Raw genomic sequence first — 25,693 nt, 5'->3', positions numbered from 1 at the left:
CAAAGACATTGAACTAATGTTTAGCAACCTGTAGCACAGTCTTCTGTCCTTCAGATGAACTTTTGATGTGTTATGTTCATAACTGGATCAGAGAAAGACACAGCTGCTTAATGTTGTTAAAGAGGCACATTATCTAACAAGTCAAGTTCTCTGATGTTTGATGCTGGTTCTCTTCAGCAAACCAGGGTCTGAGTCACTGATTTCATGAAAGGTCGGCAACTTGAACAAGAAACCTGGTTGTTGTCATTTTGTCACAGAGTCTAATACACGAACAAAACGTTGGAACGTGTGAAAGAATGACGTCAGGCCAAGTCTTTGTATTCATTTAATAATTTGTGTCAGACGAATACGACTCCAACACAAGGAGCCGTCATGAACATGAGCACAAAGCTGTAGAGAAAAGCCAAGCAGAGAAAGAAAATGACAGACGTGTCTCCCGGAGAGACAAAGTGAAAGTTGAAAAAGACGTCGAAACATTTTTGTTTTATTAATTATTCAGCTGAAGAGAAAGAATGTGTCTACTGGCCAGGTCATCTGAAGTGAAGGGAGAGGGCAGCAAAGTTTTATCACCCAAGGAAAATTGTGTTGTCACTCTCTTTATGCTTATCTGCTAATGAGGTACTTGTGTTATGACGACTTCAGTAACGTGTGTACAACAGGGAGGCGCTCGGTGAGGCGGCTCATCCGTCGGCATTTAATGTTGCTCTTAATCAGTGCTCACATCACAGTCACACCTGACACCTGTCCACCGCTAACATCTGCAGACGGTGCCACTTCTGTCACTGTGTGCAGGTGATGTCGCTGCCAAGAAGCGAACGCCTCTCAGAAGCGCAGTGAGATGATTTTGGCACAACTGGTTATAACACTGCCTAATAAATAAACTAATAATTTCTCATGCAAAGCTGCTCAACTAATGTATCATGTCTGAAACATTGGGCTGTTGCTTCGACTATAAAAAGTTGTTTGTCTCAGTCTTAAAAAATAATGATGAACGTATTCCACTTTTTAATAGATCAAACAACATTTTCTAGATTAATTATGAAACATTTGAACCTTAATTTGTTATATTCACTGTAAGAAGACACAGGGAGAGAGTGTGAAACGGTGTGAAAGCCAATATAGGTTTCCACACCTCCTGAAACCGAGGAAGCTGCGATTATGAGCCGTGCGTAAAAGCCATTAGCGCGTAAGGACCGAACTGCGCCTCAAGAAGCTCTACTGTACGTTGTTTTAACTGCAACCCTTCCTCTGTCACTTCATCGGAATCCACGCGTAAAATCCATTACACTTCATTAACACGTGCTGTCAGCATTAGATTCTAGTGCTGAACGAACTGATTTCTCTTGTTGAATGGTGGCAGTGCCACACTCGACCGCCACCCTATTGGTTGACGCAGTTACGCAGACGTGATCGCGTTTCCCTGGTTGGTGAGAGCTCCGCGGCTGCACACGCGCTCGCCACGCAGCTTTGAACCCCCTTTGATATGCGGCGCGTTTTTTTCTAACAAAACATATTTATGTAATGGTTCCACTGATTGTGCGGGCCGCCAGATGGGTTTCTGTGCACACATGCATGCCCGCAAGCACGCGCGAACTCACGCACACTCCACTTTTACGCACGCCGTTGAAGGTTTGCGGCGTCAAGCGCGTGAAAAGGAGCAGTGGGGGGTAATAAAAGCCCGTGGAGGCTACACTTAGAACCCGTGAAGCGAGAAGAGGCGCACCTCTCGGACCCGGAGCGCAGAGCGGAGGGGCGGCTCCAACCACCGCTCTCCCATTGGCGACAGCCTCTCCGGGACCGAACACCTTAGCGTTTGCAAACTACTCTTGTCTTTTGTAGATGGAGGAGCAAAGGATTCGACTTCGCTTCTCCACATGGGTTGACTGAGCAACAAGCAGCGGGACCAGATGACTCCGCGTGAAGGTGGAAACTTCTGCTTGGTTCAAACCTGGCGGCTCCGTCCGGTATGATCGTTTCCAACGTGAGCCTGAACTGTGCGCACTGTCCCGTAGGAGGAGTCCTCATCGCAGCGACGACGGACGCGCACGGGGAGCTGTCCGGTTCTCTCCCTCCTGCGTCCCTCAGCCCGACGGGGCACTTGGTGGTGGCGGTGTGCCTCGGTTTCATCGGCACCTCCGGGTTCCTCAGTAACTTCCTCGTGCTCACGCTGTTCTGCCGGTACCGGGCTCTGCGCACGCCCATGAACCTGCTCCTGGTGAGCATCTCGGCTAGCGACCTGCTGGTCAGCATCCTCGGCACCCCGTTCAGCTTCGCGGCCAGCACGCAGGGGCGGTGGCTGATCGGACGCACCGGGTGCGTTTGGTACGGATTCGTTAACGCGTGTTTGGGTAAGCGAAACGTTTCCCTTGTGTTATTTATGCCGTCAATATTAAGATCCCAAGGTCCTATTGGGACGTTTTAATGCTCCTAACAGGATCGGGATGATGAGGATGATGAAAATGTGGTTTTGTGACAGAGCTTTACTGCTTTTATTCATATTTAAATGTAAATTTGAAGCTGAATGTTTGGTTTGGTTTCCCCGAGGGACCTCAAAGTTTTTATTTTATTGCTGCATCAACTTAACTCTAAAGTCAGCCAACACAAACCCACTGAGCCTTTTCCATCTCCATCCAGTTGTTGTCACGTGTTTGTAGGGGACGTAAGTAAAAGGAACATAATTTAGACTGAGCCCCAAGATGGAAAAGTAAGAGCAGATGCAAAAAAGATGAAGACTGAAAAAAATGACAGAACAAGAAAAGACATTTCTGGTCTTATTACGTAACCAGTCATCTTTTGTTAGGCTCTTTTCTTGATCCATGGCGGTTGTGTCTGTGCTGAAAATCGTGCACACATACGTGTACGGGATTGTTGACGAGGCTTTTCAGCAGAGTTGGGATAAAACCTGTGACCTTTCAGTTCAAGCACGCTAATGTATACTGTAGATATCACTCCCCGGCTCAGAGACCACATGATCGGAGCTTTCGAATGCTTTTAGCTAACGCAGACGTTTTCCGAGAGCAGCTGCAGGTGATTAATCGATCTTTTCCTTCACTTACTGCGTCGCCATCCACCTGACCCATCTCTGGTGTGGTGCTCTTAAATCTGCTGTTTCCTATCAGGAATCTGGACTGGATGTAGGCGTTGCACCTCAAGCGTTGCTCCTCTGTGGACTCGTGGAGCGAGCGGTAAAGTGCAGTGAGCTGTTCTTGCTCTAAAATCCCCGTTTTCTCTGTGGAGTCTGGACTACAGCAGCACCAAAGTGCACTAAGGTGTTACTGCTCTTAAATGGGTTGTTTTCACTTCCACAAGGCTCCATGCATGATCCTCACCAACCGCTCCCTGTGGAGTCCAGATTTGCAATAAGGCGTCGCTTTTAAATGTGTTGTTTTCTCTGGGGACGATGTGCAGGACAAAGTCTTTTCTCAGTGAATTCTAGAAGTGAACGCTCCACAGACCAATTCCGATCTGGACCTCCTTCTTCTTCAGATCCCTCCAGAACTTCATTATACAGCTTCTGACATCTCCACACAGCTTTTACATCTAATCAGAACTTCATCCATGGCCCAAGTTCTTCAGTGGTGCGTGTTGACGACTCAATGCAGAGTAAACAAAAAAAAACCAATATCATCAAAAACTGTACGTGACGCGATCAAAGACTCGCTGCTGGAAAAAAATAGGTCTGATTGAGCTGCTTCAGTGAATCTGGACCCAGCTGGTCAGTGGTGTTGCAGTCAAGTGCAGAAATGGACTCTGTAGCATCAAAGATTTATGTGAGGAGCTGGGGATCAGATAAAAACAAACTGCAGCCCAGTCGGTAAATAGCTATAAATAACCGTTAGGGTGGAAGGCGTGCACAGATTCCCAGGTATCGTGTGCAGAGTTCAGGCTGTAGGTTGTGCATTAGGTGGAATAAATTGCAGCGCTAGGGTGAGACTGGGCTCCAGAGGGGCTGCCTCTGTAGAATGCATATTTAGCTCAGCATCCCTGTGATGAGAGCCGTGTCTGAGCTTTGTGTCTCTCTGCTCAGCGATGCCAGGTGGCGCTTGTTTAGTGAACAGCCAAATGGTTTGATCACGGAAAAAAAAAAATCTTCCACGGAGGTCGGTTGGATGATAACAGCACTTAGACCTCTAGTTTCCCAATCTAGATGAAGACGGATGAGTCATTCGTTAACTCGCTAATGATGCGCCAGCCGCTTTCAGAGCTACTGTACCGTGCAATCAGCCAAGGCTGTAATCAAACCCCTTCAGGTCGGGATGAAGACGTGGCTCACGAAGCCGGTGAGAACTTTTCCCTTCTCGTCTTCAGGCGTCCTCTTTATCTTTCCCACGTGAGGCTACTGGTTTATTCCTTAAACTGACAAGTAACTGACAACTCCGTCAGCTTAGACTGTATTTAACGCTGTATTGATGAAACAACTTCACAGACTATTGATTAATCATTTGTAGCAGGAGGTTTGATTGATTAACTGCATCAACATGGAAAAATACGCAGCTGTGAAAAACTGAAATTACTTACAGAGCTTCTTCCAACTTTTTCACAAATGTTCTTACAGTAGGTTGTAAAAGCAGGGGAGAAAAAATAGGTCATATTAAAATAATGTATTAGCAGAGTTAATTTATTCCTCTTGTGTCTTAGGGCTTCCATGACTAACAGTTCATTTATTATAATGAAGGAGAAGACACAGCTGATTCCCTCTAATCTCATCTCACGGTTGCAACGCTAATAATCTGAAGTTTGTGTGATGCAAAAACTATGATTCACACTTTTCCATTTTACATCCAACAAATCATTTTCTGCAGGAATCTGGTTTTCTTAATCTTGTGACCTGATTTCAGAAACTGGATTTCCACATACATGCCGTCGGATTGAATTGGATCAGATTTACTAGGTTTCTCCAGAAAGCCGTCAGTAAAAAGGATTAAATGCATGTAAACACATGGCTACTGAGCAGGAAGTTGAGAAATGGCCTGACTGGGAACAAGTGCTGTTTTCTATAGTTAGTTGAACTGGAAGCAAGAAAGAGAAGAGTAGGAATAAAACTGGAGACTCAGAGATGAGGTGGAGAGGGGAGAAACAGGGATTCAGGGAGAACGAGGGAGCGATAAAAGAAAGGAATGACACAAGAGGATGTGCAAGAAGCCCGAGACAATGAAGGATGATTAGCTGCTGTGCTGACTCAGGCCTGAGATGCTGGGTCGTTCGTTTTACCATAAATCTATTCCAGAGCTGTGTGAAGAAGAGCCGGGCCTCAGGTGAAAAAGCCATTAAAATGTATGCTGGGTAATGGAAGAGGGCCATGTCTGAATCACAGCCAGCGCTCGCTGGCCCCGAACCCCAGCCGGCCCAGAGCAGAGTGTGTGCAATTATTACAGGAAATGAACGGGAAAGCGGTCGCTGGGGTAGAAAACAATTCAGAAGGAAGGTTTTCTCTGCAGCGGACGGAGGCCGAGAGTGTGGAGACTTGTTGATTTAATGATTAGTGCAATCAAGGCTCATTGTTTGATTCATTCCCCTTTAAAACGCCCGTCACCGGCAGATCAAACAGCTTCAGCTGGTTAATACCATGTGTATTAATAACGGACCACATGACTGTGGGTTCCGTTCATCCGTGCGTCGTTCATCAGCCTCTTTAAGCTCATTGTTTTGGTTTTGCTGCCACTTTTACTTTTAGTTGCATGTCAAGGTGCAGGAACTCGTACTGAACCCGCTGAGCAGAGCCGGTCCCGCCTGCACAGACAAAGAACGTCTGCTGACTTTAAATCTGTTTTCACCCACGTTAGTCATATCCATTTTGTGGTGACAGTGTATCATATCGCTTCCCAACCAGAGCCCATCTCTCTGCCGATCAGTCTATTATTTCTGCATAACAAGTGTGTTTGGAAAGTGTCAGCTTAAAGCCTGTGACTGTGAACAGAACATGTGTGTCTGGAGTCTGAACTCTCCAATAACATCTAATGCACACGTACAGTAATAATAGATAATATGGAGCTTTTATGAGCCTTCATGGTTCAGCAGCCTCCACTTACTGGCTGTAAATTGCTCTTTCACAAGTCTCTTACGTCTGTGAGATAAGAGCAGCTCAACAAAGGGGTGATATTAAGGCAGTTTAAGTAGTAGAAGATGCTTAAGAGGAAAGTTGAGGATAAATATAAAAGTACAGGTAGTAAATGTGCGAGTTCTTGGGAGTTGTGCATTATGTACTATTATTATTATAGTTTGTTGATTATCTGTTTGAGCCAAATGGGCAAACTTCTTTTCTTTATCTCTGCAGAGTTCATCAGTAATCAACAGAGAGCTCCGACTCCCTCATCCCTCTGCAAACACACTCACTCTCCACTGACGCAACACAAATCACATCTATTATCCTCAAGACGCTCGCTGTTTGCCGTTGCCCATAATCCGAGCCCGTGTCACGGCGGCAGCTTGTCCGCGGCCTCTGTTGTGCGTGGAAGCGCCGCTATTATCTGTAATCAAAGCTGTGTCCCTGAGGTTTAATGAAGGCACAGATCCCCCGGACCCTGCGCGTTCGTGTGAGTGCTCCGTCTTTGCCGCAGTGACACGTTCTCCTCCTCCAGGCATCGTCTCCCTCATCTCCCTGGCCGTGCTGTCCTACGAGCGCTACTGCACCATGGTGTCGCCCACCATGGCCGACGGCAGGGACTTCCGCCCGGCGCTGGGGGGGATCTGCTTCTCCTGGCTCTACTCCGTGGCCTGGACCGTGCCCCCGCTGCTGGGCTGGAGCAAATACGGGCCGGAGGGCCCCGGCACCACCTGCTCGGTGGACTGGCGCACGCAGACGGCCAACAACATCTCCTACATCATCTGCCTGTTCGTCTTCTGCCTGCTGCTGCCCTTCGGCGTCATCCTCTACTCCTACGGCCGGCTGCTGCACGCCATCAGACAGGTGTGATCCTGAAACCCTCCCCCTGCTGTGACACATGCTGCCTGCGTATGATACCGTAGATGCTTGTCGAGCGTCCGCTCCCGTGCACAGGCTTTAGTTTGTTTTCTGGCTTTGTTGGGTCCTGGGAGCTGAACAAAGCTTGATGAGCCTGATTCAGAGCCAGCGCTCAAACACCTTTCCTCCCACAGAGGAGCTGCGTTGGCTTGTTAGCAGGTTGTTTCTGGTTTAAGGAAAGAGCCCAAATGAAGAGTTGGAGCATGTAATGAGTCTGGATGTGTCAGTCGTGTTGACACAGACAACAAGCACCCGGCTCTAATTGCTGTTCATCACAAAGCCAGTGAGAATAAAAGCCCGACGCCTGTTGCGGCTCATCCACAAGCCACAGCTTCCATCACCGCCTCCTCCTTCCTGGCTTTGTTGACCTGGTGTCACTGGGTCCAGTGAAGACTCTGATGTTAATCAGTGATAAAGTGGCTCAAAGTCGGGGCCTTCTGATGAGAAATGGGGGGGAATTTGAAGGTGGAGATTCTGTGGAAAGTTAAAAATAGAGTTCAGGATCAGAGAGGGGAGCAGCAGCTGGCTGGTGTCTGCAGGCCGGTGTTAATGACAGGACGACAGCAGCTTCATTAAACCTCAGGGCTACAGACCCTTCACACCCACCCGCCAGCGACAAGTGACACGAGAAATGGTTTCACCTCACGCAACACCCACCTAATGACTCAAAGTTAAAATAACCCTAAATCGCTGTTTATTGTGCTTTTTTCGCTTGTTCAGAGCCAATAACTGCACATATTTCTTCACGAGACCTCGATGTCGATGCGTTAATGCTCTTTGGGACTTCATTTAGCAGCCTATTAGCTGCTCTGTGGCTCCGTGGGTCGCTGCCACTCCAACTCAGGTTTAAGTGCAACCCTGTGTGACGTTATGTGAATCGACTTGAAAACGCCCTCGATATTCCACATTGTGCCCGAGGAGGCAGAAAAGAAACCGACACAAACGGCAGCAGCTGCAGTCACATATCTTTCTGTTCCATTAGTGCACGTTACGCTTGTCTGAATATTAACTGGTGACAGGCTTACAGTATGTGGCACCGGATATTAATTAGAGTTTCCACTCTCGGAGGACAGGATGCTTGTCTCCACTGCAGTCAGAATTATTAAGACTAATAAATTTCTCCAGTTGTAAATAAACTCGGGTTTAAATTCTAGTAGAAGCAAGTCAAAGTTAGGACAGAGGCAAATAAACTGGTGACGCCCTCTAAATCCACACAGTAGAGTCCTACTGGAGATACCAGGTCTGTTCAATCCATCATAACCTAATAAACTGTAGGTAAAGCTGTATAGTACATAATGAACATGTAAAGGTCCTTATTGACAGACGAAGCCCTGACGTGAAGGTCAGGTGAGAAATGAGCTACTGTATGATGTAAATGTCAGACGTGCCTCTGGCTCGGCTGAAGGACAAACACACACACCTCTGTTTACTGTACATGATAATCCAGTCCCAAATACACAAATACGAGTGATTACAGTACAGCTGACAGTGTGAGAACCGTCTCTGCTCGCTTGTTTAAGGTGCAGATTTAGGATCCAGGCGTTTGCTTTGCTCACAGGCTCTCGTCCCCTCAGTTGCTTCCTTTCGGCAGGTTTTTAAGTTGGTTGTGTTTTGACCAACAATTAAAATCTCTGGGTTTTATTGACAGTTCTTTTCTTAATAAGTCGGAGTCTTCTTGCATCACAGTGAGTTATTTGCGTCACCTTTGGTCCTGTGTTTGTTTCCACTGTTTCTCCACCCACTGCGTGATTCGCCACTGACCCAACGCTGTCACTAGTTGTAGTCACTAGGGTTTTTGTCCTCTTGCAGAACCCGACACCTGAATCATTGCCAGCAGGGTTCGCTCAGGGCACGTCACTCACAGTAGAAATGAGCATTCGCGAGGCTGCAGCTCACAGATTTACACCTTTAATGGAGGCTTATAGATTCGAAGCGCGTGACGTGGGCACATTGGACTTCCTCTGAGCTTCTGGCAGGACCACAGGACGCAGCTAGGGCCGAGCTAATGAATCTGAAGTTTCCTCCGCTCTCACATCTTTCCACAGTGAATCTATTGAGTAAATAAAATATTCAGTGGAGGTGTAGCTCCACATATGAATATATTATCAAAGTCTGATTCCTTTGGTTTCACTTCGTTTTAGGTGGTGATGAAAATCAACTTCAAAAACTATTGTTATAGATTGTTCTTTCCTACTTTATTACTTACGGTTTAGATTAGAGTGACCCCTGAAATAAAATATTTAAGGCAGCCTTTACTGCACATTTGATTGAGTGGGGTTTTAACCAGTTCGACTTTCTCAGCTCCTATGAATCAGATGATGGATGAAAGACAAACTGTGTTAATCCCAGTGTTTACAGTTGCAGTCCTTGTGTGCCTCAGGTCAGCAGCGAGAGCTCGGTGGTGACGCGGCGCCGGGAGCAGCGGGTGCTGGTGATGGTGGTCACCATGGTGGCGTGCTACCTGGTGTGCTGGCTGCCGTACGGCGTGGCGGCGCTGCTCGCCACCTTCGGCCCGCGGGACCTCATCGGCCCGGAGGCGAGCATCACGCCCTCGCTGCTGGCCAAGTTCTCCACCGTGGTCAACCCCTTCATTTACATCTTCATGAACAAACAGGTGAGGCGCGTGCGGACAGGGGGGATAACGCGCCGCCAGCGCTGCTTCCTTTTGCAGTTGGTCAGGTTTGGTGCAGGGCTGCAGATTTTGCATTTTGCAATCAATAAGTCAATATCGCAGTTATTAGCAGATTATTACGATCACTGCAACCAGAACCAGTCATGTGAGACCAGCGCTACAGACGTTTTGACAGGTAGCAACATCGTTCTTCCTCTATGGATGTGAAATGAAGGCAGGAATGAAGAGGAAGCTAATAGAGTAACAAAAAAAAGAAGAAACATGAAAGTGAAGGAAAGATGAACGGAAGAACAAATGAATAACAGCGGGATGAGAGAATGGCAGCAAACCAAGCAACAGGTGAAGCAGGATGTTCATTTTAATCTCCAGCAGCTGAGCCAGCATTGATCCTGATGTTCCTATCAGGCGCCAGCGCTGCGCTGCTGACCTTTACTTTCCTCCTCACGCACGTTCCTTTATCTGCCTGCGACTCCTTTTATCTGTCTCTGCTGGAGCAGCTGTCGCTTTGAGCTGGGAGACGTTTCATCTCTCTGATGATTGACTGCGCGTGCGTCCGTGCGCCGGTGTCGCAGCCATCAGACGGCGGCCGCGCTGCGTGGCGCTTTCAGTCTTCAGTTCCTCCCAGCCCATGAGTGTGGCAGCAGTGTGTTGAGGCGAGTTGAAGACTCAAAGCGCTGCGCGGGTTCACGCCCGGAACCCGGACCCACGTCTGGGTTTGTTGCCTTGTGGCTCAAAGGCTGCTTCTCATCTCACCTCCACCGAGTGCCTGATTGCAGATGTGTCTCATCCCTCAGACTTCCTGTTGGCCTCACACTTCACTCTGCTGCCCTTTGTGTTTCCTCTGGGGTTTCGCCGTTAAGCAAACAGCTTTCACCCCCCCACCCCCACGCCCACCCCCAGGCGCAGCTCTCTGCTAGATGAGCACACAGGGATTTGAGACACTAGAAGATTTAAAATGAAGAGCTAATTTTAAAAGCTGTGTAATTTCCTCGGGGTGGTGAAATTTAATTTGCTTATATGATGAAGCCCCAGCCAACCGCCGAAGTGTCTTAGTTAAAAGGGGCAAAAACGGGTCTAATATGTCACATCAGTCGCTGCATGTCAAATTTTTGGGAAAGTGAAAACGCGCTGGAGGAAATAAGACGTCGCGCTTCACGAGACGTGGCTTGATCTGCGGCATCCTGGGGAAATGTAGTAGACTTTAAGTATACGTGTGGCACTGGAAAGTATACTAAGTACACTACGTTTATCCAGGGGAGTACGCTGCCTGCTGGACTACAAACATGGAGGACGAACAGGAAGTACACAATAAACACGTGTCCAACTAGTGTTTACTGCTGTTTAACAGCTTCTTCTCTATTGGGAATCTATTCCACCCGCTGCTACGATGCTCACTCTGTGTTTGTAGTTCTACAGGTGTTTTAAGGCGTTCCTCAGATGCTCCGCCCTCGAGCGAGGCTCCGCCTTCAAAACCTTTTCACGGGTGACAAGGACGCTGCGCACCGTCCGTCAGGAGAAGGAGCAGCACGTGGCCGCCGGCGCCCCTTCCTCAGCCCTGCCCACGCACAGGTCCGTCCACGGGTCCTCGCAGGGGGACGAACCCGCGGCTCCAGCGCCGCCCGGCAAGGACCGGGCCGCTTCCCACACCCCCGCTGCCGTCGCCCTCAAACCCAAACTGGTCCTGGTGGCCCACTACAGGGAATGCTAGCACTTTCACAGCAGCGAAAGGGGAGCGAGCTCAGCGGGAGCCGTGTGATCCTGGGACAGTGATCGGAAAACAGGGATAAATGCTAAAAGCCAATCTCACCAGCAGCTACACAGCAGCTGGTGCAGGTTCATAGACATTACAGACCTCTGCCGTTAGAATGTAATTGCTGTAATCACATTTATTGTACAAAAGAGCACAACTTTTCTGCAAAAAAGGGCCTTGAGGGATGCAAAGAGTCAAACTTTACTCCAGTTTGTGCGTTTTGTTTAAGGACAGTAAACTGTTTTCTCTTCTCTTCTTTCTCCAGGATGATTTATTTTAGTTCATAATGAGGAGGAAATGGTCACAGCAGAAAGACAAATGAAGCTGTTATTCATGCTGTGCTGGGGTCAATTTGCTTTGTTTGAGATCAGAGACTTATTAGGTGTTAGTTTTCATTGAAATTATTTATTGTTGGAATAAACATGACTTGTGAATACAGGTGTGTGTGTGTATGTTTGTGTGTTGCTTTTCATATTTAATGTGCAGCTTGTTGAGTCTCAATTACGAGGTACTGTGAGGATGAGCGTGTTTATAGGTCGAGTATCAGCACAGAACGTTTTGTCTGTGGTGGAGGTTTAGCTCCGTTTTAATCTAATTCAGTTGAAGACGGAAAGCATTTTGTCCTAACCCCGTTTTTATGCCTGAAGATTTGATGCACTATTAAAGATTTGTTGAACAATTTTATGCAATTTAAAGCTGAATTATTTACACTTTGCTGCCTGCAGAACCTCCGTCATCCGCCCTGGGACTGTTCAATTAAAGAGATGATTCTGCATGTTACAGTTTTGGGGACATGCAGAGAGATTTGAAGATGCCTACAAGCTCCCATGTCAGCGTTCATTTCCTAACAGTCACGTCTCAGTGTCCCCTGAAAACACAGCTACTGTACAGTTTGCAGCGTTTCTATATTTTGCTGTTTTTAGGTTCATTTAATACTGTGATGAGAAAAAAATACTGTGAAGAGGATTTTTATTAATTTGCTTCCCTTTTTCTAAATTCCAACACATTGACACCTTTGAGCCGTCATCGCTTGCTTTGCAAATGTAGGATAAATGAAAATATGCCAGAAACAGATTCCGACGTCTAAATCATTTACGTTTTTTTCTCCTAATCTGGAGCTCGGTGTCGCTTTCTCCTCATTTTCTCGACTTTTAGTCATTTTCACATGTTGATTAAAGCATGAAGCATTAACCCTGACATTATTTACTGAGAGGAAAGAAGATTAATGCTCCACATTAGAGTCATCATCTTATTAGAGGCAGCTTTTGCAGCACTTGAAGTGACACATGAGGGCTGCAAACACACACACATATGCATAAGCAGCGAAAGCTTAGTGTTAGAGTTTGTGCATCAGTGCAACTGAAGACTTTGTACAAATGAAACCAGAGTTAGGTAAAGCAGCAGTAATTGATCCTGAAGGTAAAGTCTTCCATGGAGGAGTCCTGCGTGCAGCATGGACGTGTCCCTGGCTGCTCAGGCCCAAAGCAGTCATGACCTTTTATCACAGCCACATATTGCATCATCAAACAGACTCATTATGACCATATCAGCCCCAGACATCGGAAACGGTCACGGCGCCCTTTATATCATTTTATCGTGTATATTAAAATGTTACTGTTGTGACAGATGTCGGGACGCAGCGTTCACATCATAACCAGCTACAGGCAGTAGATGCTACAAATGGAAGTGGCAGACGTGATGCTCAACTCCAGCTGCTTATGTAATGTTTCCTCCCGTGTGGATCATGACTAACTGACATGTGTGCTGGATGCTGGAAGTTTAAGGATGCTCCAACTAATCTACTTTCAGATCATTAGTGCACGGACCGAGCTCCTAGGTTCCCTGTCACACTGCAGGCTGCTTTAAAACGCTCGGCGTGGCTGCGAACGCGCGTGCGTTCCTTCTTGATTCTTTGCATTTTGAAACACGGCCACGTTCCACTTTTGCAGAAAATGATCCGTCACCCATCCCGGGACCCCGTCTTCGCTTCAGAGATCCAGTTGATGAAGTAACAGAGGAAGCGATGGGTTCAGAGCAGGGTAATTATCAGGAGGACGATGAAAGTTTTCAGTCTCGAGTTTCATTCTACTGACGATAGATTTTACAGCCTGATAGTCAGAGGATGTTTCATTTCATTAGGTATTAGGTATATTGTGATATTTTATGCATGCTGTCCCCATTTTACCAGCAGGACAGAAAGCTGTCAGCGGTGTCAGTGTAGACACTTGTAGCTCCTCCAACATATTTGAATCATCTCTTTTGGACCTGGACCTCAGTTCTATGTGAGGTCTGAGACCCCTGAGACGGAGCGAGTCTTATTGCAGCTATATTTGATTTATTACCTGCTCAAGCCAATTAAAAGTCTGTCAATTTCATGGGGATGTGTGTGAATAAATCATGGCCTTCAGTTTCACTCTGGTCTTGTGGACTCACTGCACATAACACAACAAGGTTTTTGAAGACGTATGAGAAGTGGAGGAGTTCATGGGTGAGGAAAGCTCGGCACTGTTAGACAAAAAAGTGTGCGTCTGTTTGATCAAAGTCAGTTGGACGCTCATAAAAATCACGATAACACTGTTAAATTCATACGCAACATCAACACCTGAGACACGAGGAAGCACAGATGTATTGTTAATGGTCCCTGTTAAATTAGACGGACCAGTCTTTTACTCAAACACTCTCCAGACTATTAATTTCACTGTAGTCATTAGATGTAGATAAACCATGGTCCGCACAAACACACACTGAAGATGAGTCACAAAAGATAAATGAGCTCATTTCCTGTGTCCTGTTGTTGCTGGATAACGCCCACATTTTTACCAATTGCTTGTGTGACACGTCCTCAGCGTGTCCCTCAGCTGATTCAGCTGTAATTGGAAAAGTGCGAGCGCATCTCTGCTAAACTGCCCCGTGCGTCCTCATCTGAGACTGAGGTGGGTCAGTGGAGAAGAAATGAGCAGCCCTTCTACCTAACAGATACTCATTTGAGATTAACTTCTTTGTAGTTTAACAACAATAGACTTTCATTCACATTGTACTGAGACAGAATGGCTGCAGCATCTAACTATCAACTAGCGATGGGTGACTTCATAACAGTCGATTCAGTTGAAAACACTAGTGTGAGTGTTTCCATTGAACAGACTCGCTGAAGTCTTTGTCCAGTCTCACCTCGTACAGTTTAACCTGTCTTATCAACGTTTCATCTCTACATGGCTCGTTAGCACATAGCACGTCTCCTTGTTTCCCATGTTTTCATCTCTTGCATCTCGCTCTCTTCCACATCAACATCCCTCTCGGTGCGTTTTCTTTGTGACTGACATACAGTACAGTACATCCAAGGTGAAGTGACTAAATCTGCCTCCCTTTTGTTGTGGAGGCCTTGTGATGTTGTCACAGGACTTCACACATACACACAGCGATGCACAGTCATTTATTTACTCATTAGCCTTTGTCCTGTCTTTGTAACAGCTCTCCCATTGGGGAATGTTGAGTAATGGCAGTATTCATGGCTCCAAATGATTCTCAGCTGCAGGCACACACACACACACACACACACACACACACACACACACACACACACACACACACACACACACACACACACACACATGCAGCCACACTCTCATCCTGTGCACACTCATTTGACATGTTGTTCCAGCATTGTTCTTTTTGTCATCCTGCACTTCACTATTGAAGACAGATGCTGCTGCTGGTGATCCCCACTTCATCACTTCATAAAAACATCTTTCCTGATATCTGTGGCCGAATGCAGCAGCTCCTTCTCTTGATGTGTTTCCTCTTGCACTGTTTCTCTCTTTATTTTGCTTGTTAACTGTGTGTGAGAGCTGTAACTCAGCTGCACAGCTCGGAGACAAACATTAGCAGCATCGAAACCAAAGCACATCAGGAGAAATATAATATTTTATAAACTACCTGGATTCTTCTGTGCCGCTGTACTTGCTTCCGACTCTCATTAGTTGTTATTTTTTTGCTAATATTTATATTTTTGCATTATTTAGAGCTTTTGCATATACTTTACACAAACCACTCAAGTGAGAGTCTCACAGGTGAGAATAAATATCAACAAACAGAAACAGTAGAAACAATAAACAAAAGTAGACACAGTAAACAAGGTGAGGCCAGCTGTGCTCAGCTGGACTGTGATGGATCCTGTGGGGGAAACTGTCAGAGCCTAATTGTTCCTATAGATTACACAAGATTCTTCCACTTTTCAAAGTGAGGCACTCCAAAGCTGGTGTTTTGCTTTTTGTATGAATTGATATTTGTGAAAACTGCTCCCTCGATCTGTTTCACATCTTCATCCCGACGCTCATAAAAAGATCAGGTCACGGCTTTAGGCTCTTTGAGGAGAGAGAGAGGAGCTACAATCCAGATGTGGCAGAGGCAAACAGCTGCTCAAGTTCAAAGTGAAGATGAAAGCTCATTAATACTTGATGAGATTAGGGAAGCTAACTGGGAAACAATTGTTTTGATATCATATAATTTAAATGAATGCAGATTTAGGGCAAACGAATTATGAGAATGTGGAAAATGTGAAACAATGAATACTAACAAGGTCAATTCTTCATTTCCAGAGAGAATTGTTTACCAGCATGAATATATGAGGACAAGAACAAAAACAAGAACTGAACCACAGCGTTAATGAGGTAGGACAGCTTTGGTTTGATCCCCTCACTAGTCTGAAACATGCTTTTTTCGCCAGTCTCCCTACGTCTGAGGTTGGATGTGACGAGCCGGAGGAGATGGAAGAGGAGCCATCTGTTGCTGCTCTAAACAGCTGCCGTCCGCTTCACCCGAGGCTCTGTGGCTCCAGATGGAACAGCTCCAAGGCCAAAGTTGGGCAAGCGGACGCATCCGTAGTTTTTAGAGACATGCACTTACAAACACGTCTGTTGTCGCGGCCCTTCATAGCGTCCTGTTCCGTTGCTTTCATTAACCGTGGACAATTAGACTCGCAGACAGTGGCGCCGGGAGCAGGTTTGGCATCCAAAACGTCCCAAACGCCACAAACACAAACGCCTGGCAGTGTTTTAAAGCAATTAATATTTAATCAGACGCACTGTTAGCGAGGGACGCTCCCCTACGAGCAGCGGGATGATGGATGAGGACTCACAGCGAAGGATAGCAAGATAAACAGCCCAGCATCGGCGGCACAGCAGCGCGGGCTGCGAGCATCTATCACGCCAAGGTTGCCGCCACAGCCTGTCGCCAGGCGACCACTCCGCGCCCCGCGCCTCCCAAGACCCTGGCCCTCAAATCCCCAAGTTGGACAGTGAGGGAGGAGAGAGAAACTTTTAAATGGGGACAAAAGGGGTAAAAGTGTGTTGAGGGAGGATCAGCTCAGGTTTAAATGAAGTAATTTCCCCCTAAGTGCCACAAACATGACTGTGTTGACATCTGGCTTCTAAAAGCTCATTCTGGTTGATTTGTTGTTTTTAAGTGCCAATAACCTGATGAGCTAAAAATGCCTTACATGGGAAACAGAATCAAAATTACATTTACATAATAATGTCTGCACCCGCATCGAATAATTGTTTCCAGCATATGTCATAATTCTAAGTAATTTATTATGGTTTTTACGTAAATTTGGTATGAAATTAGTTCATGTTCTTTGTCTCTGAGCAACCCTGTTTCCCAATGATAAGGCCTCCACTGCCTATTTCTCTATAAACAGCGCCTGCTTCTCCTTCCTAGATCCCGCTGCCTCGTCCTCGTCGTTACAAATGACTTGAGTGTCCTCAGGGGGCCTCAAGAACCTGAATGACTGAAATAGAAATGATGCACTATTACAGTAACTCCCTACATTTACTCAGATTTCCTCAGATGATTTGCGAAAAACAGACCGAAAGTAAAAAAAACATCCAAGTAAACAGGCTGCAGATTCGTGTTGACTTTGCATCAATGTGGTGAGTTAGAAGGTGGAGGAGGGAATTAGCTCTGTATAGAGAGTCTGTGTAAATCTGCCAGATATCTGCTGACTGTATTATTTCTCCTAGAGAATCCACTCTGTGTTGACACGAGCATTTATCACCAAGATTTCAAGACAATAGCTGAAGAGATTCAATGTTTTTAGAGAGGAGAACAGAAGGAGAAGTAACTTGCTCCTCTGGTGAACAGTCTTCATTTAAGTACCAAGTTTGATTCAAACACATTTACTTGAACACTTCCTGCAAAATGTAAAGATTAAATCTCATTGAAAGACATAAACTGCTTAAGACGACCTCATGGGGAACTTTGCAGAATTTCTACTGCTGACTAGAACAAGCAGGAATCTGACTTAGTCTTTGACCAACACACATCTAATAAAGTGGAATATTTTTAATATAAGGGTGAAGGGGAAAGGGACAAGTGCTAATTTAGGATCAAACCTTCACAATATGATTCCTTATAATCAGTGACGTGCCCTGGAATATTCCTGCACGCTGAGACCCTGTGAATCCGGCCTTTAGCGAGACGCCCGCTGTGTCTTCTCCTTCCCTCTTCTCATTATCAACCCACAGTCCTTTGTTTCATTCTCTGCTTCTTGATCTTTTCAGGATGGGTAATTGGAAATAAGAGCAGACATGGACCTCCTGTGGCTTCATACCATCTGGTACCAGTTGGCAGCTCTGAGCACAAGGTGACAGAAGCAACACCTTTTATTTTTGGTGATGCATCATGCTGACATACTGTACCATTATGGTTTGTGAGGCATTTCCCACTGTCCGTCATCTGTCACAGATAAAACTGACGAACCACTGCAAACTGAACACATCTGGTTCACTCCCTGTCCTATAGTGTACAGATACAGTAGGTTTTGATAATGTTCAACTTGATGGACACAAAGGTTGGAGCTGACAGATGTGCGTCCTGATGGGAACGCGTCAATGTGGCGTGTACTTAACTGTTTGAACAGTGTTGAATGTCTTGTAAATACAGCAATGCGGCAGCTAAAGGCAGGACAGAGGTGTAAAGGACGTGGAGTAATTAGTTGGACAGCACAAGCTATTGATAGACTTTACAAATACTTAGCTCTGACCCTTGTTGACAGCATCTGCCTCGTCCTCTCCTGAACTTCGGCAACCGCAAGAGGGAGTCCTGACTGTCATGCAGTCTGCGTGCGTGTCTGTGAGTGTTTGTGTTAGAGTGCAGGGGGTATGACTTTGTCAGCAGCTGGAGGCCGACTGACTCAGATATATTTAGGAGTGTCAATCTCTCTCTCTCTCTCTCTCTCTCTCTCTCTCTCTCTCTTTCTCTCTCTTTCTCACACACACAAGCAGAAGATAGACATGGATTGGATGGCATTTGTCTCATGCTTGTCTCACGATTTGTTCCCTTTTATTGTTTTATTGCTCTGCAGAAGTCAGAACATTGAGTTAAAAATACAGGCTATTATAGTTTTTTTATGTTGTTTCTTTCTTTCTCTTCTGCCTCTAGAGAAAGCCTGTGAACTACATTCCAGCTAATAAATAAAGGTGAAATGTAATCTGCAGTAGTAACGTGTAGCGTTGTCTAGAGGAAAATCCGATAAAAGGCAGGAAAGAATACAAACAATACCCAGCCCTGTGAATAGAAAAGAGCCTGATCAATAATGTGCAGTCATGAGTTCACAAGTTGTAGGAAGGTCCTCAGAAATAAAAAAAAACTCCTGGGCATCAAAGTGAAGAGGGGGTTTGTCCTGCAGGGAGCAGGATATAAAAATCATATAAAACGGCTCCAGTCTAAATTACAAAGCAAGCTGTTCCAGGTGTTTAATTTTAAAAATGTGCAGCAGGCCTTCCTGCATTCACAGCTGGCAGGATCCTGGACAATAACACTGTTAATGCCAACCAAACCTTCTCATTCCTACCTTGAAACACCTGATCCATTGTTTCATTTTTTATTTTATATTAAATTCTTTACTAACATTGTTTGCAACACTCTTGTATCATAAACAAAATCATATTCTTGATAGTCAGGGCTTATTTAAAATTAGAAGATTTTAGTTCTAATTATTTGGCTTTTTTTTCGTTTTAAAAAAACAGAGAATACGCTGAAAACTAAGAAATTTATTAATTTTTGTATTTTTAGATTAAGATCACGCCATGTGATTGGTTGGCAGGTTGAAAACACCGGTGGCTCTGATTGGCTCAGCCGCTCACTGATTAGACAAACGCTCGAGGGCTTAATTCCAACATGGCGGCTACACCTGCGTTTTTTTAGCCAAACCAAAGTGAAAAGTGAAAAGTGGACATTTTCTGCCGCATGTCTCCACACACAAACATAAAAGGTAGAGGTTTTTCTGTTTATCATCTCTTGTTAGCCTAAAACTAAAACAACGTTTGTCGTCAAAGTCATAAAAAATGCATTTGGTGATAGACTGAGATGTAAACGTATGATGTGTATAATAATAAATAAAAAATACGGGCATCAGTTCTCATCAGGAATTGGGATCTTGTGTTACAGTAGGTTGAGAAATAGTCATAAATGTCTGTAGTAATGGCAGGACAGAGCTCAACATTTTCTCTTCAATTGTTTTATTTATTTTTGTGCACGAACCTGCACCCTGTCAGAAGATGATGACGATGCCTAACACAGATGATCTGCACTGGTTATGACAAGCTGTGAAAAGAAACACTGACCACTAACAAGTACTGGGAAAATAAGGTATGTGAGCCAAACACTATTGTTGCTGTAAACGACTTCAAAACTAAATTTTACTTTACTGTTTAGTTTTATTTTCTTAAAAGGTCCAAACTGTCTTAAAACATGCTAAAAGGGCTTGGCTTTGCCAAGCCATGGCGAAGCAACAAGGGCTCCCCCTGGACTTTCAAATGTCTGCTTCTATTATTTAACTGGACATATAAAAAAAAAAAATAAAAACAGCTTTCTAAAGCTTTTTATTAGGACATTCACTGAAAAAAAATCTTTACATAATCATCGCTGTCAAAAAGCAACAAACAAATTCCATACATAGATACACAAGCAAAGCTGAGCAAAGAGAAGATATAAAACCATTTGATTGGACTGAGGAAGGTTAAGGTGGGAAAAGCACTAGATCAAAGTAGCAGAGGTGAAAACATTTGCTGGAGCACCCATGGCTTTCTGAGCATCTTCCTACAGCTGGAAACTAAGTGTAGATGTACGTGCATGTAATAGCTCAGTGGGTCCTTCGATTTTGTCCCATGTTTGGTCCACTTTGGACTAGTGTGCGGCGTGGGGCAAACCTACAAGAACGCACGGGACTGTGTCCATTTGCACAGACGCATGCATGCATGCATGAGTGTGCTTATTTCTTGCGGTAGTCATCTGAATAAGCCCTGTGCTCATCCTGATCTGGGTACTGGTCTCCGTAGCGCCTCAGTATGTCCTGCAGGCTGGGCATGCCCTGTGAGAGAGGTTGGTAGGACATGTGAGGCTCCTCCTGGCCACTCTGGAAGGGCTCTGCCTCATACTGATCCTGTTCCTGCTGCTCTGGCTGCTGTGTTGCCTCCTGTTGGTGCTCCTCCTTGGCCTGATGCTCGGGCTGGGTGTCGTAGCGACGCAGGCGGCAGTCACGGTCATACTCTGGGTCGCAGTGCGGGTTGGCTGGCTCCAGGACTCCGCTTCGTGTGCCGTCAGCATTCAGATGGGGCTCGTAGGCCTCAGCGGTGTAAGGTACGCGGCGGTGAGCACCAGAGCGAGGCTCGTTGGGTTTTACTGGGTAGCATTCACGATCATAACCAATGTAGCAGTCATAGCCCTCTTTGGTTTTTCCGGGGGGCCCCAGAGGGTTGTGTTCTTCTGGGGCAGGCTGCTCATAGCTGGGATTAGAAAAAGGAAGATGCTGCCTGGGTGTAGGAGGGCCACGGCGATGCATGGCAGCAGAAAAAGGATCGTTAGGGTTGGATTCTGGAGCGGCCTCTCTGTGTGAAGCATATGGATCATTACCCTGAGCTTGGGCCATGTACTGGCGCAGAACGGCATATATGTCAGTGGGTGGGGGAGAAACTGGAGCACTGGGCTGGCGGTACATGGCATAAGGATCAGTAACCCGGTTAGCATTAGCATTAGCATAAGCATCCCTAAACATGGCATAGGGGTCGTTGTACTGCTGAGCAGCAGGAGGAGCGCGAATGGCAGCAGCCTCGTCGGCCTCCTCGCTTTTGTACGCTTCTGGAGGAGTGGCATATCTGGTGGCAGTAAGCGGATTGCAGCCTTCTTCAAAAATAGGGTTGCATGATCCAGGGCCAGCAGGGGCTGGGGGGTTAGGAGCACGAGTAGCCTGGAGTAACAAATCACAGCAGGATTAAATTAAGGTACATTAATCAACCTGTGAATGCGACTAGAAAATGTTGCAACAAAAAGCACCTTGAAATGTTTTAAGTTGGATGTAATGTATGAATTTTAACGTACTGAAAGAGAGGCAGCGTAGGCGCAGTAGGGATCCCGGGGATCACAGTTAGGGTACTGCATATAGAGGCCAGAGGGGGCTTTCTGCACCAGCTTTGGTCTGCAGTTGGCGTCTGTGGCTGGGTCGCAGCCGAGGTGGGCGTAGGAAGGTAGGGAACCAGCTGACGGTGCGTAGCCATAGGCTGCTCTCAGGTGGTACTGCAGACACTCCACGTCGTCAGCAGAGCAGATGCGCAGCAGCTCAGCCTTCTGCTCCTGGAACATCACAAGCTTTCTTTCCTGCATTCTGACAAGTACCTATCATGATGTATGTGTGAAAATATACCTTGGAAAGGAAGGACATTGCAGATGGAGAGAAGTAGTGATACCCAGACGCAGGCTCCTTGGCGGGGGCAGCAGAGCGGACATACAGAGGGGCTGGGGCCTTGGCCGGTGCAGGGGGGGCACTGCTAGCAGGAAGCACCAGGGGCAGGTAGGGGCTCTTGCCCTGGACTAAAGCAGCATACAGACAGTTAGGATCCCTGGTAGGATCACATGTTTTCACTGGTGCAACTTTAGGGGCCTCAGGCTTGGGTTTGGGCCTGCTGGTGTAGGAAGCCACGCAGTTGGGGTCATCAGAATCAGAGCAAGACTTGTAGATCTCCCCCAGGTGGCGCAGATAGGCCTTGTAGGAGCGACGTCCCTCAGCACGGTTTTTGTTCTGGAGGTAAGACAGATAGATGCGGTCCATCTCCTGCACCTGAGAGGAGGGGAAGCCAAGGTTTAATGGGCGTGTAAAAACAGGCAGAATGATATAAAATATTTTTACATACTGCCTCGTGGTTGCCATTGTCTGTGAAGAACTTGTACCAGTTCCAGAAGTCAGAGTTCTGTTTGTACCAGCTGATGTTCCTGCGATTTCGGATCAGCCTCCTGTGTAGCGCTGCAGCAGCTGCCTTCTCCTGGATACTCTCCCCTGCTGTGGGGCAGGAAAGAAGGAATCCCAGAGGCTTCACTTTCGAATTAAACATACTTTCCTAGATTTCCACTGCTGCTTGTCACTGAGCACTTAGGTTAAAAGAAAACATCTTTACCGTCTCCTTTGGCCTTTGGAACAATTGGTCCAGCAGACAGAAAAGCTGCAGAGATAAACAGAGAAAGGCAAGAACAGCTGTAAAATTAAGAAGCTGCTATAAGTCAAGGTTAAGTTTTGGAAATGGCTTACTTCATCTATTATGATGTTTGAAAAGTGATAATATGACATTAAAGCCCAACAATTGGAGGCAGATATTCCTCATTACACAGGGCAGAGGTAATTTGCTCTGCCTGAAGCGCTGATGACTGCAGCTCTTTGTAGATTTTATAGGTGGGCTGCTAACAGCAAACTCCATGCTGTGCTTTCAAAGAGCTGCGTGTGCACTCCTTTGAGTCTGTGTGCACCTATGCTGTGTGTATGCACATTTGTGCAACTGTTTGAACTCTTGGGAACAGGGAGCAGGCGATTGAGGTTCACTCCAGGTTTCTTTTATCTCCACAGGGAAAAGGTGTTAATGCCTTACAGACAGAGGATGAATAGGAGCAGAACAGGCGACAGAAAGATCCAGAGGGGATAATTCAGGCTCACGTGGCTCGTGTCAGAACTGGGGGGAAACATCACTCTCCTGATTAAAAGACTTTTAATAAGCTTTGAAGTAATCAAAAGGATGTGATGTGCACCGCAGCATGTAAGGTCACAGAAGATGGGCAATAGAAATGAGTGAAGTGAAGGTGGCCCAAGGTGACGGAGTGATGTGGAGGTGGAAGATGAGGAGGGGTGGGCTACATCAAGCCACCTAAGACAGCGCATCCGCTGTACTGTTTTTTTACGAGCGTGTAAAATATTGCCAGGCACATCTGGAAACTGTTTTAACGGGGCAGAGGAGGTGATCATGCTGACAGGTACTAATTTTTTTTTTCTACAGGACTAGATCGGATGAAAGTAGCTCCTCCTGCTCTGTTTGTCCTTTACTCCTATTAGACTTTGCAGTTAAAAAGACATGAAAGGGTAGAGATGAGCCTGAAGCGGCCTTTGTAAATATGTCAATCATGTCAAAGTAGAAACAGGTGGTGGAGAAGCAACTTGTGATATGGATGATGTATTTTCAGACAGAGGTGCGTAAAGAACCTCAGTATGTTTTATCTGTAGCAGTAGTGGCTGTAAATATTAATGTGGTGCATACAAAACATGAGCTCTTAAAATATTATACTTATTAATTAATCTACCACAATGGTTTATTCAAATCTTATTAACATGCTACGGCAGATGTACTTCAGCCTGGACGTTAATCCGTCCTAATCGCTTAATACAATCATTTGACAGAGGTGATTCAACGTCTAATTAGTACATTTTCCCACTTCCTATTATGCTGCCAGTAACATTCTGAAGAAGATGAATTGTAGAATTCACAGCTTTAGTTATTGCAGCAATTTTCCCATCAGAAATGTGAACGTGCATCATATTAGTCGTTGGCCTGGGCTTTCAATACAGGCCACTAATGGAGCATATTTACCATGTGATCTGGCTCCTATTACCTAAGTAACCGTGAATACAGAGTCTGTAAGTGGTGCCTTTGGACATCGTGTACTTACCAGGCAGCAGCATCAGAGCCAGCAGGGCAGCGATGAACGGGCCAGACAACCTGGTTCTCCTTTGACTCGCCATGACTGGAGAATCCTCTCCTGCTCATACGATGTTCAGAATGATGCAAAGCTTTGAACTCTTCAAAATCACTTTTTTTTTAAAATATTGTCTTAGATCATCTAGATTGAATCAGATATTATTTAACTACCTGCAGAAATGTTTACCAACCAAGATAAAACCTTTTATATCTCTGCTAGAAGCCGCTATGTCTCCACACCACAGACGATGTGAGACCCCAGAGCTGTGATAGTTTCCTCCCAGAGAGCAGCTAAAGTGACTTCTGCCGCTTAGAGGTGAGGCTATAAACAAACATGCTGTCACAAGGCTGCAGGGTATGGTTGACCCCACAGAGCTTGAACTTGAAACCCTGGAAAGCACCGAAATCCACCAAAGTAAACACTTTCAGTAGAGGCGCTGTTTGATGTCTTACCTGTGGTTATCTTAACGCTGTGTTTTCCTGTGGATAAGGATGTGGACTCCAATGGGGCAGAAGGGGCAGATGCCTCAGTCCACGACGCTACAGTAGGTGTGTTACAGAGAGGATCCTGGTGCACTCTGTCTCGCTGCCTTGACAAACTGCCCCAATGAAGGGACCCTGCGAGGTTTTAAACCGAGTCTGTCATCTGACACGTGAACACAAGTAAAAAGTATTTATTAACACATACACCGGGTCAAGGGGCGCTTCAGGAAAGCACCTGATTGGTCGGCTCTTTTTAGGGAGGTTCAGCCAATCAGAGGTTGTAATTAAAGATGGGAAGGGAGTGAAGGCGGGTGAACTTGAGTAGAGTTCTAGACGTGTAGAATGGGCTCAGAGGTTGCTTCATGTTTTTTTTTTTTATTATTATTATTTGTTATTATAAGTTAATGTGTCAGATTTTAGAATAATATCAGGCTCTGGGGGGGGGGTGTAACAACAGTTTCAACAACAACAATTAGGGGTGTAACAACAATTTCCAAAGAACTAACAAAGGAGCAGAATGGAAAACATCAGGAAGTAATGAGGGGGGAGCTGAGGTGCCACATAAGCAGTTTCAGAGACCACAATAAGGGCCAAACCGCAGCTTCTGTCTAAACCTGAACACACACATACGACAGCTGGTCCCCACATGAGGAATTTAACAAAACTATGGTTCTCTCCTCACTAACTGTGTACAGACATGCCAGCCTTGTAACACACAGCAATTTTAGTGGCTGATATAGTCGAGATGTACCATGCAAGATCAGCACATCTGACAGGACACGCCTGTAACGTGATTGGGACACTCAGTGGTGCAGGTCCGGCCCATCAGAGGTCTTATTAGGTTTATAGAAAAACTAGGA

The 25,693-nt window shown here is 45.9% G+C and overlaps 2 protein-coding genes and 1 long non-coding RNA gene across 5 annotated transcripts; 2 read left to right on the top strand and 1 right to left on the bottom strand.

Annotated features, from left to right (window-relative positions):
- The first annotated feature begins 1,429 nt into the window (after positions 1-1,429).
- tmtopsb (teleost multiple tissue opsin b) lies at positions 1,430-11,779 on the top strand. 2 transcript variants are annotated; one of them, XM_029149294.3, is made up of 5 exons: positions 1,430-1,923; positions 2,013-2,348; positions 6,579-6,907; positions 9,342-9,575; positions 11,002-11,779. In XM_029149294.3, the coding sequence occupies exons 1-5, from the start codon at positions 1,908-1,910 to the stop codon at positions 11,299-11,301; spliced, it is 1,215 nt and encodes a 404-aa protein (XP_029005127.1). In that variant the 5' UTR covers positions 1,430-1,907; the 3' UTR covers positions 11,302-11,779. The 2 variants fall into 2 exon arrangements, with proteins under 2 accessions (XP_029005127.1, XP_029005126.1); XM_029149293.3 differs by having other exon boundaries at positions 1,430-2,348.
- Positions 11,780-19,431: 7,652 nt separating this feature from the next.
- LOC129602929 (uncharacterized) lies at positions 19,432-20,205 on the top strand. The gene is made up of 2 exons (XR_003785485.3): positions 19,432-19,612; positions 19,896-20,205. It is a non-coding gene; the product is annotated as an uncharacterized LOC129602929 (long non-coding RNA).
- A 1-nt stretch (position 20,206) lies between these two features.
- Positions 20,207-25,006, bottom strand: and1 (actinodin1). 2 transcript variants are annotated; one of them, XM_029145808.3, is made up of 7 exons: positions 24,804-25,006; positions 24,322-24,411; positions 22,788-22,832; positions 22,527-22,672; positions 22,040-22,453; positions 21,718-21,969; positions 20,207-21,586 (listed from the first exon to the last, which is right to left on the bottom strand). In XM_029145808.3, exons 2-7 carry the CDS (start codon positions 24,392-24,394, stop codon positions 20,612-20,614), a joined length of 1,905 nt encoding a protein of 634 aa, XP_029001641.1. In that variant the 5' UTR covers positions 24,395-24,411; positions 24,804-25,006; the 3' UTR covers positions 20,207-20,611. The 2 variants fall into 2 exon arrangements, with proteins under 2 accessions (XP_029001641.1, XP_055363811.1); XM_055507836.1 differs by having other exon boundaries at positions 22,527-22,669.
- Positions 25,007-25,693: the final 687 nt, after the last annotated feature.

This window comes from Betta splendens, chromosome 4 (genome assembly GCF_900634795.4).
Source record: "Betta splendens chromosome 4, fBetSpl5.4, whole genome shotgun sequence".
Lineage (NCBI taxonomy): Eukaryota > Metazoa > Chordata > Actinopteri > Anabantiformes > Osphronemidae > Betta > Betta splendens.
This window is presented reverse-complemented; position numbering and strand designations above follow the sequence as displayed.